The following is an 11,709-nucleotide window of genomic DNA, read 5'->3' as shown; positions in this document are numbered from 1 at the left end:
CCTTTCTGAAACACATTATGCCATCACTTGGAACTTAAATGAATGTATATTTGCCTAACAAGCAATAGCCTTTATATTAATGCTAACCCAACTTACATTTGTGTGCATTTACATACAACATACATTTGTTTAGCTAGGCTTACACTGAATGACACGTTTATTTTCCAATTTATTTACTCAATATGTTAGAGCAGAATTAAATGTTTGATCAGTTCCAATAAATATGAAGAGGTTGAACGGTTTGATGGGTGGGCGGGGCTATGGTGACGGCAAAGCCCTAAGTACACGCCCTCTTTAACTGGTCATGGAGGGTGGAGCGTGTGGGGCAAAGTAGGAGGAGACCATGTTGGCTCCGCCTACTGAAGCTGGAGTTTCCATTGGCAGGAGAAGAAGATTCGACACCATAGGAGACGCAACGTTTGGTCGGCACACCAGTCCCTAGTAAACCGATACGAACTCCAGTGTTCAAGCTGTAATCAGTCTGATAAACCTGTCAGCAGTAAGTTAACGTATTTACTTTGTATATAGTGTAAGTAAAGGTACTTTAACAGGCTAGCATACAGGTACACCCATTACGGTGCAAATGAGACCGTTCACATGTAGTTACATACATGCAAAGCGAAACAAATCGCACACCCAAACGTTAGCTGAGAAACATCAGACGGTGGTCAGATCAGACCTGACTGGCCCCGGGAGGGGAGGTTTGGGTTGGGCCCTTGTCCAAGGGAATGAAATATATAATCCACTCTATGAGACTGCACATTGTCACGGCTTACTGTGCTGTGAGGCTAGTGGACATGCAAACCACAACACACACACTGGCAGCAGATCTGAAGAAACGACTTGTTTGTGTTAGAGAGAGAGAGAGAGAGAGAGAGAGAGAGAAAGAGAGAGAGAGAGAGAGAGAGAGGGTGAGAGACAGAGAGAGAGTGCGGGAGAGAGAGAGAGAGAAAGAGAAAGAGAGAGAGAGAGAACAGCTGCGGCGCTGTGAACACTCAAATCGTGTTTACGCCATGTTCCCCCTGCAATTCAAAGTACTGCTTCTCTCAAAAGTGCTAATGCTAGTGCTAATGCTACCAACAATGGAAGCTTGTCGCACCATCAGTACAAACGCAACTGTGGTCCCTGCTAGCCTTCAGAGACCAAACCGTGGTCCCTGCTAGCCTTCAGAGACCCAACCGTGGTCCCTGCTAGCCTTCAGAGACCCAACCGTGGTCCCTGCTAGCCTTCAGAGACCAAACCGTGGTTCCTGCTAGCCTTCAGAGACCCAACCGTGGTCCCTGCTAGCCTTCAGAGACCAAACCGTGGTCCCTGCTAGCCTTCAGAGATCCAACCGTGGTCCCTGCTAGCCTTCAGAGACCCAACCGTGGTCCCTGCTAGCCTTCAGAGACCCAACCGTGGTCCCTGCTAGCCTTCAGAGACCCAACCGTGGCCCCGCTCCTGTAGAAAAGCCCCCCCCCCCTTACCCCTCCCCACTCACCACTGAAGAAGCTCTTGACCTTCAGGTATCCGACGCTGAGTCTGAGCACGGACAGCTTGTCCAGGCGAGAGCGCACGTCCTCGGAGAAGGGCAGCAGGTTGGTCAGCTTGTCCAGCTCCATGTTCAGCCGGTCCCGGTGCCGCTTGGAGGGGTTGGACTTGGCTCCCTCGGGAGGGGGCGGCTTGGGGCTGATGGAGGGGGGGGGGGGGGGGGGGGTTATTGCCATTACTGATTACTGCGTACCCAGATAGCTGTTAAACCTTTATCAATATATATGAAAATGATCAGTTTTCTATAAACTGCAGTTCACATGTCATGAAGAGTCTTCAAATGAACCAGTTTATTTTCTGCGGGGGTCTGTTCTAGATATCCGTTTTACACCGTGGAGAAATATTATTGCTCGTTTAACTACAAAACTAGCTCACAAAACTGAAGCGGTTAATACGCTCGTCAACAGCACCACAGGGGAGTAACGACAGCTAGTTCACTGATTCATTTGATATTTGAAACAATAAGTCAGTGACAAAGTTTAAAAGACATTCAGCACGTTTAATAATGAATAAAATTAACTATATATTCACGACAAATAAGGGAAAAACGCATAGGCTGAAATTACATTGGCTGCTTCACAACGGAAGCTGACTAGAAATAAACCTTTCAAGAAAAACGTTACCTAGCTAGCTAGTTGTTAACAGATGTTTAATTATCGTTCCCACGGGAAACTACCGTAAACTCGCCCCCGTTTCCCGTTTACACCGCTGTAATCTTTATCGTGTTCGTGTACACACGGTTCACCGCGGCGGGTCTGTCTGCAACTTGCCGCTATGGTGAAAACGCAGTTTGATAAGACCAAGAAAGGCCTGCAGACCAGAGACGGTGGGCTCTCTGACCCGCAGATGGTGGGCTCTCTGATGATCTAATATGGTGCCTATACAAACAGTTCACTAGGTAATGGGACATAACCCTCAACTTACATGATGAAGTTACAAAAGCTCATTTTCCGCGTCTTTGTTTTGGCCCACAATATACTTTACATAGGAACCTGTTATGGATTTAGCATCATGATGTTTTTTTTTTTTTTTGGGGGGGGGGAGGGATCTGTGAAAAGCACAGCGAAATGGAAAAATTGCATTTCTAAAGAGACTGAAGTATGACCTCCAAACACCAAACATGCCGCCTCTCATCTGAGCTCAGCTGAGGGAGAGAGAGTCGCAACACTCAGGCTGAAAACAATTAGGAGTTGGTCTGGATTTTGTTTTGGTACAAAACAGGCCTAAAAATAAAGACGGCAGGAGGGGTGGGAGCAGGAGGGGTGGGTGCAGGAGCTCCACTAGCGAAGGGATCCATTCACCATCTCTGGAGAGACGAGGCTGAAATCATGTGAAAACATTTCAACTCTGACCTCATTTCCTGTTCCTGCAATGTTCCGATCAGAGGGCGAGTTTTGGAAGAAAACAGCAGATTCAAACAGAAGGGGGGGGGGGGGGGGGGGAGTTGTCATTCGAATGATCTAATTATTCCCATGGATAACACCGATTCATGTGACCACCGAGCTTGAGGACCGGTGTAATGATTTCATGAATGAAGTCTTGTTAACGATGCCCTGTCTCTCTCGTCTCTAAACATAGCTGAGCGCTGGAATGCGGTCACGGTAGACCCCCCCCTCCCCACTGTCTTTATACATCTACAAACGAGGGGGAAAACACTCCTCTACCCAGTGCTATGATTCTTCAGTGTCTTATGTGCTATGAAAACCTCTGCTGAAATGGACTGCTCCGATTCATTTGTGCGTGTGTCTGGGGAATGAAGCAATCAATTTGAAGAATGCAACATTAACAGTCAGGGGCAAACCATAATTCACTCATTTTGTGTGGGCGTGTAGTATAATTTAATATCAGGAAACATTTTCAAATACACATCACTCATCTCAGAGTTACAGTAAATGCAAAAAGTCATTTTTCCAGGTCATTTATTACTTTCCTTCCTAGGGACAGGGCAGCCTTGTGGAGTGCCAAAGAAAATCTTTTCTCAACAAATTTGCTGTCTAGACACTTACCATTAATTGAAAATTAAGTTCAGCTGTTTAGCTGTTCTGGCGTGGCTTTGAGACGCGACTCAAACCTAGTTCTATGGTGGGGGGCGGGGGCTCGGTGCCAGGCAACACCATGATGGGAAAATTCCCGCCCGGCGGCTATCGTTGGACAGCCGGCTGCGTGATTGTGATGGCACATGCCTTTGCCTTCAGAACGCTTCACAGAAAGCTTGTTTGGCAAGATGTGGATCTTTCTACAGCAAGCTAGTTTTAGGTAGGAGTGCTTTTTTACATCAGGCTGGAACATTTTACTGAAAGTTGAAATGCTAATGGGACATTTTACAAACAGCTGGTGTCAGACAGGAGAGCATTTCACCAAAAAAGTTGTTAGTAAGTTGGAACAGTTCACGGATGGCTATATTAGTAATGAATTCAAGGGAGTTTTGCAGAAAGCCAGCTGGGTAATAGGACGGAGGTATGTAATGAGAGCTAGCCTAGCGAGACAGGCGGGCACCGACGCCAGTGATCCTTCACAGCATTCCGAGCGCGAGCTAGCGTTCCTTCGCAACATTCCCTGGCCCTGCTCGTGCCGCCGTGAAAAGTGCGGTACTTTTGTCCTTAATGAAAGCCATTATCGAAGTCTGTGCCGAGTTCTTACTGGAAAGCCTGTCATCAGCTGTACGGCTGGAACTGCCCCCACCAGGCCGGCGGTCCGGCTGGAATCTCTGCCGTAACCCGATCTTACCCGGTGGATGCTAATTGCATTTTCCCAGAAATAAAGCAAAAGTCACCTCGGAGGAAAAAGGTCAGTGCGACAAAAGGGGACCGTCAGTGTTGCCCCCCCCCCAGGCCTGCGACCCCCCCAGGCCTGCGACCCCCCCGGGCGTCTCTCGCCCGTCGCCACTATGCCTGCCTCTCCCGCTCCTCCGGTTCTTTTCAGCCACGTGCAGCAGGGTACATATCGGAGGTGACAGAAAATAAAGACGGTCCTTCATGACTTTTGGGCGTGGTGTGGGGAGTGGACTGGCTGCCTGTTACCCAGAACCTACCCCAGCGGCATAAAGCAATGTGGTTCAGCTCTTTCCCAGCTCTAAAGCACGCATCAGACTCTTCTGTCGGACATGGAATTAGAGCAGGAAAAACCATAATCTGAGGAGTGGCCCTCCAGGGCTGGAGAACACTGCTCGAGTTTTGAGGACTTATTACACGAAACCATAGTGACTAGAGTAATGGAGCAAATGTAATTCACAGTGGCCAAAGTCCAAAAAGGGAATCAAAGGAGATCCGGTACGATTTATATAAACAATGCTCCCATAGTCTACGGGCGACATGACGGTCGACTGAACGAACCCTTTGTTTTCATATGAATGCAGTCATTGTTGGCACGGAGACGGTTCACCTGCTCTTTCTGGTCTGCACTATTAATCAAAGGGAATATGAGAGTGCTCAGCAGAGCCGCTCGCAGAACCAACTCCTACAGTGAGCTGAACTCTGACCCCTGACATTTTAGAGATCCTTGTAGCTGTGCAAACTGCACACTCACCCAAAGTCAAATCACCAAAAATCAACACAGTAGCAACAGCCCGTGACATGTTCATTGTGGCCTCCTCTATATACACATTATATTTGATTAGTAACCAATTAAGTTGGCTTCAGTATTTTTTTGTTTGTTTTATTTGTTTGTTTTTTTGTTTTGTCAACAGAGAACCTTACACTGAACAAAGGGAGAGACAGAGGGAAAATGGTATTGTATTGTATTGTAATGTAAATCTTCCTGACATTCCTGTTACAGCAGGTCATCATCTAAAAAACACTCTTAATTGCACTGGTATAATGAGTAATACATTTATTTCAATGGTTAATTCAATTGTCTTTGTCATTTGGAATACACCTCTGATGCCAAGGGTGGCGGTCTGGGTGCAGGTCTGTACTCCCTCTACTGCAGTGTGCAGGTCTGTACTCCCTCTCTACTGCAGTGTGCAGGTCTGTACTCCCTCTCTATTCCAGTGTGCAGGTCTGGGTGCAGGTCTGTACTCCCTCTCTACTGCAGTGTGCAGGTCTGTACTCCCTCTCTACTGCAGTGTGCAGGTCTGGGTGCAGGTCTGTACTCCCTCTCTACTGCAGTGTGCAGGTCTGTACTCCCTCTCTATTCCAGTGTGCAGGTCTGGGTGCAGGTCTGTACTCCCTCTCTACTGCAGTGTGCAGGTCTGGGTGCAGGTCTGTACTCCCTCTCTACTGCAGTGTGCAGGTCTGGGTGCAGGTCTGCACTCCCTCTCTACTGCAGTGTGCAGGTCTGGGTGCAGGTCTGTACTCCCTCTCTACTGCAGTGTGCAGGTCTGGGTGCAGGTCTGCACTCCCTCTCTACTGCAGTGTGCAGGTCTGGGTGCAGGTCTGTACTCCCTCTCTACTGCAGTGTGCAGGTCTGGGTGCAGGTCTGTACTCCCTCTCTACTGCAGTGTGCAGGTCTGGGTGCAGGTCTGTACTCCCTCTCTACTGCAGTGTGCAGGTCTGGGTGCAGGTCTGTACTCCCTCTCTACTGCAGTGTGCAGGTCTGGGTGCAGGTCTGTACTCCCTCTCTACTGCAGTGTGCAGGTCTGTGGAGTCTGCTGCACTCACACCATCCCTGTCTGAGAGCGACAGAATCACAGTCCCACACATGAACACACACGCACGCACGTGCGCCCACAAACACACACACACACACACTGTCTCTCGTATCTATTCCCCCAATCATCCCCCCCTCTCTCTCTCTCTCTCTCACACACACAAACACTCAAGGGAGTCTGGGAGCAACCACAACAGGTCTGACATCACCACTGTTAAACTCCAGCAGGTCCCAGCATGCACCTGTCTGCTCTCCTCTCATCTTCCCTGCAGTGTACGAACCCACCATCTCTCCTCAGAACAACGCAATGGCTGTCTTTTATCTCTATCTCTGTCTCTCTATCTCTCTCTCTCTCTCCAACTGTCTTCCCCTCTCTCTCTCTCTCTCTGTCCTCTGAACAATCATTTGTTAAGCAAGAGGCAGACACAATCAATGAAGCAAGTAAATGTTTTTTTTAAGGCACCCAAATCCATGTTGAACAATGATCTGTTTCTCTTCTCTGGCATGACTAATGGTGGTTGGAAAAAGAAGGGCAGGAGAGAAAAACAGAGGGGGGAGGTAGGTCCATGAGGTCGGGAATCTCTTATAATCCAGAGCCATAAAGGAAGCAGATCAGTGGTAATCCGGAGAAAGAAGGGGGAGGGTTGTGGATCAGTGTGTCACTGAGGACAACCAGGTTCCAATCCCTGAAAGTACTGCCTGTGTAGTCTGAGCTACAACTCCCAACTCCCTTACTGCAACTCCCATGATGCACTGGTGCAAGCCATCTCTGGTTTCAAGAGTTTCCGTGACCCTGGTCCACTGGGAAGTGGCTCTCCTGCTAAACATCCTCCACCCAGCCCCTTAATCTTCTCCATTATACAAAAAAGCCCAACTACAAAAAAGGGCCCTCAGCGCTGTTTAATTGGGCAACTTCCACTAGCGTCAGGCACTCTCCCTCGATAACCCCTTCTAGAATGCAAACATCTGTTTCTGATCTCTCACACAGACTCGTACACACCCGCGCGCGCACACACACACACACACACAAATAAAGGGTAGTAAACGCCTAGCTGCCTTCCTCCAGAGTTCTTGTATGTCTCTTCACTGTGACGCCGATTGAGGCTATTGCCCCTGTATCTCCCTCTCCAAACTGCCAGTGACGATATCAGTACAGCAACAACTAAACACTACTAAACACTTTTTTTTCTTGCAGGGTTTAAATCTATCAGGCAGGACACAGCCAGCTTGAAGCTGAGATCTGCGTGTTTGTATTTACATCGCCCATGTGTATCTACAAGAACCTCCAGCACTGGGTCACATGGGTTACATCCTGCCTCAGGCGCACATACAGTTCTCCACAGATCTCCATCCCAACGGTCTCGAATTCCACAAACACGTCAAGCACGGCCTTCCCGCAGAGCCGAGTGGAGGATATCCGACTGGTGGGAAAGGCGGGTCACGTGAGGAGGTGAGATCCCATCTCTTATCAATAATACTGCGGCCGTGGCCTCTTGATAAGTCTCGTCAAATGAGATTTCGTGAAAGCTGGGTATCCGCTCGAGGGTGGAGAGGGTGGAGTTGAAGAACCGTCTACACCCCTTCTAGTTCCACACCGGACCACCTCCGATGGTAAGAATGTAAACGTAAGCTCATAGTGGGCATGACGAGCCAGGTACTACACACCTGTGCATGGCCATGGTTCTGCTAACTGGTGCCGCCCCACGAGGGTTGGGGGGAGAACAACGGTGAGGTGAAACATCCCTCATCTTAGTGTTTGGCAGGTATGCCTCCTTCACTGTACTTCAGTTCACTTCTGAAGTGTGCACGACCAGCAGTCATCAAAGCAGCGTTCACATGCCTTCCTTTATACACATGTGTTTTCACTCAGTAGTAGGCTATGTGGGCTGCATGTTACAGGATATGATATGAGGGGCACCCCTTTACAGTCGCTTGTAAACACATGAGTATGTACATATTAGGATAATGTGTGTGTATACATTAATGTGGGTTTCATGTGTGTACGAAAGTACTAAAGTATATAATCGATGTAATTCATATAAATACAGCTGTTTGGTAATGTTCAAAAACATTGCAAACTCTGTCCTTTTCCGTTTAAGCCAAAGTTCCTGAGGTTGATACACGGCTTCGTCATGTTTCTGTTATTTTGGAGGGGAGAGACGGCGCGCGCGCGCGAGAAAGGCTCCGTTCTACATTACAGCTTCCAGCCGCGGCGGCGCGCGCCGAGTCCGCGTACACGCGCGTTCAATGGGCCCTTTGTGCGAAACCCAGACGGAGTATGTGGAGCTTAAGGCAACCCACACGGCTTATTTAAACGTCTGCTTTCGCGATAAAAACAAAACGGCGGAGTTTTACGTCTCAATATGCGAGTGTTGTGAGCCGTGACATAGCGGTCGGAGACCGGCCGCCTCGGGGGTGACTGGCGGCTGTGGTGTGGGCCGTTACCCGGGGGGTGGGCGCGCCACGGCCGCCAACAGGTAGCGCGTGAACGCGCGTTGACTTGGTTTCGCTTGTAAAGCGGCCGCACACGGCACCGCTGACGAGAACCACAACCGGGGACGAGGCACACGGAGACATTCGTGTCGATAACCCTCAAACAACCAACATTCGTGTGTAAAACTCGGTCTGTCACTGAGGGGGGGTCTAGTTGCCAAGGTCAGAAGGACAAACGCCGAGGACAGCCGTTGTTGAAGACCAAAATAAAGTCCTACATGTCTAAAACCATTCCTTTCAGTTTCCTAAACGTGTTATAGGTTAAAGCGCCGAAGGCTTTAACGTGGAGTTAAAACACAAAATGGAAGGCACTCGCATTCCTGCAAGTCCAAGCACAAATGTTTTAGGGCAAACTGTGGAAAACTACAACACAAGTAGGGAATTAACTCGGCTCTACTACCACGCAGCACAGAGCGCCTTTTAGCTAGTTTCCCCGCAGTTGTGTAAGTTTGCGTGACTGAAAAATATGTTAATTTGATGGAGAAGGGGGGAGAGGGGAAAGACAAAAAAGTGTGTTCTCATAAGGGGAAAAAATCCGATCAGATTACAATAACATGGTGCGCGCGCGACCCCCCCCCCCCGCCTCGCCCCTCCCTCCTGTAAGCATCGCGTGAGAGCGCCGCCAACTCTACACTTGATTATGATTAATGCAACAGCACTATTTCCATGCCAGACCAGAACTACACACCGAGCCTGAGTCTTAAGACCAGAACTACACCGAGCACGCGTCTTAAGACCAGAACCACACCGAGCCTGAGTCTTAAGACCAGAACTACACCGAGCATGAGTTTTAAGACCAGAACTACACCGAGCCTGAGTCTTAAGACCAGAACTACACAGAGCCTGAGTCTTAAGACCAGAACTACACACCGAGCCTGAGTCTTAAGACCATAACTACACCGAGAATGAGTTTTAAGACCAGAACTACATCGAGAATGAGTCCTAAAACCAGAACTACACACTTTAAATGTTCCCGACCAACTCAAGAAGCGGTTCGGTTCGCTGGAGCAGCACTGCAGACCATGTCGCGTGCACGCTCTGCAGAAAAACAATCTTTAATAAAGCAAACATAATAAAGAGCAGAGCCGACTTATGCCCCCTGCAGTTAATCTAAAATATACATTTTAAAAATAATGCATGATCGAAACGTGCAAAATACTGCCTATAATGTAACGTCGACGACAAACACGTTTGCTGTTCATAAGAAAACAAACATTCTAAGTATTTAAATATGTGTTTTTGTAAATAATGTGTGGAATCGGGGTTTGACAAACTGGGCTTTTACACCAATTTCAGTTTGGAAACCTTGCCAGGTCGAAGTGTGACGCTCTCTAAAAGTATTATAGGCTCACGTACGCCTGGCGTTCATTTGGCACGACAAGGAGCAAATCTTGGACCATACAGTTAGTTACGTTGTTGCTTCCTTGCAAACATTCAGGTTGTCATGAACTATGGTGCCGACGCGGCGCGTGTCGTCGGTGTTGGGGCGACGCGCGCGCTGGTCCGACTGGCCGCTCGCGCTGCACCTCCGACGGCTCGCGCCCCTCTCATAGACCCACACTTACATTTTCTGTACGGGCTTCTTGCGCTTCTTGCTCGCGTACGTCCCGCCGCTCCCCAACATTGTGCCTGTTCTTCACTTAAACGTCTTTACGAATAAAAAAAAAACAACGAGCTGCGTTGGCTTGTCACACAATATCCACTTTATTTCCGTTAAAGTCTTCAAAACGCGCACGAACAAGTCTGCTCACATCCAGACGTGGGGTCTGTTCGGCGGACGAATACATCCACAAAACGGCCGAAACGGGAGTGAAAAGTTCCGTAAAGTTCTCGTCCTCGGCGGCGGGTGGCAATGGCGTGAGCTGAGCAAATTTCCTTCTTCCTTTAGGTTTTTTTTTTTTTTTTTAGCTGTCACTCTCTAGTGGCAAAACTCGTCCTGAGGCCTCGGGAGGCGGAGCCCGCCCGCCGCGCCGCGGCCAATCAGGAGCTCGGTTACAGCCTCGCTCTTTAGGCAGGTAACTTTGGCGCACTGTGATTGGCGGAAAGTGTTTTCAGGAACTCGTGAAGGCGAAAGGGGGGGTTGTTAAGGTGGAACAGAAGAGATGGATGAGAAAATAAAATGCAGAAAGAATGTGTTTTTTATGTGTGTGGTGGGGGTGCTAGGTTGCAAATATGTATTTTAATAGATGTTCAGCCTGTGTTTAATAACCAGGCGAGGTTTTTTAGCTTTTTTTTAAATAACTGAGTTAAGTTTACTATTACAGAGATTATCTGGAAGGTTATCATGGTGTTTAAAATGAGTACTTTGTTACACATCCTGTAACAATTGTTTGTGGTCCAGAATCCATAATGTGTTACTGTTTTTTGTAGATTAAAGATACTTTAATGCTCCTTATGGTGCTTTAAATCCCATTGGGATATTTCGGGTAAATTGCAATTTTCCTTCAGAAACATGTGTATATAAACAATGCATTGAAAACATGGCTGCTTGTGTAAATTCACTGCAAGATATACATACTACAATAGCTTTATGAGCTCCCATTTTTCAGCTATAAATTATTATTGATTGTATGAAGCTTTTTTCACTTTCATTATTATAACAATAATAGTAATAACAGGCCTATTAATAATAATAGTACTTGTAGTAATGGTAGCAGCAGTGGTAAAATGTGAACATGATACCCAAGTTAAGAAATGTAGTCTTTGATCAACTAGAATCTTATCAAGAAAGCAAGAGTATAGTGTGAGCAGCACTGATCTAATGCAGATATGATGATCACTCTAGCCTGACTGACCAGAAAGCAGTGTCTGTGGGACCAGGCCAGCTGACAGGATGTGCCCTTAGGGCTGTTAAGTACATGTGACTCACCTGCCCTTGAACAGACGACAGATGAATGTTCAGTGTGTGTGTTGTGCATGTGGGGTTCTTTTTTTGGCAGGCGGGTGTGCATCATGGGGGCAGCATCATGATGTATATCATGATCTTTGTGGGAAGTGCAGTAATGTGAAATAAATAAGAATTGACTGTGCATTTTTTATTGATGAATGTGTCTACTTTAAACAGAAACGAACAAACTGCTTTAATTTTACTCCCTGAAG

At 47.7% G+C, this 11,709-nt stretch overlaps 1 protein-coding gene across 1 annotated transcript in view; it reads right to left on the bottom strand.

Moving 5' to 3' along the window:
* ahr2 (aryl hydrocarbon receptor 2) overlaps nt 1-10,499 on the bottom strand; it is a 57,219-nt gene extending 46,720 nt beyond the window's left edge. Inside the window, exons 1-2 of the mRNA XM_077013563.1 lie at nt 10,176-10,499; nt 1,481-1,668 (exon numbers count right to left, since the gene is read on the bottom strand). Coding sequence (XP_076869678.1) covers nt 1,481-1,668; nt 10,176-10,234 — 247 coding nt within the window. The 5' untranslated portion in view covers nt 10,235-10,499. The remainder of the gene's footprint in view (nt 1-1,480; nt 1,669-10,175) is intronic.
* Nucleotides 10,500-11,709: the final 1,210 nt, after the last annotated feature.

The sequence above is a fragment of the Brachyhypopomus gauderio genome, chromosome 1 (genome assembly GCF_052324685.1).
Source record: "Brachyhypopomus gauderio isolate BG-103 chromosome 1, BGAUD_0.2, whole genome shotgun sequence".
NCBI lineage: Eukaryota > Metazoa > Chordata > Actinopteri > Gymnotiformes > Hypopomidae > Brachyhypopomus > Brachyhypopomus gauderio.
Note: the sequence above shows the minus strand (reverse complement) of the source record. Positions and strands in the feature narration are given on the sequence as shown.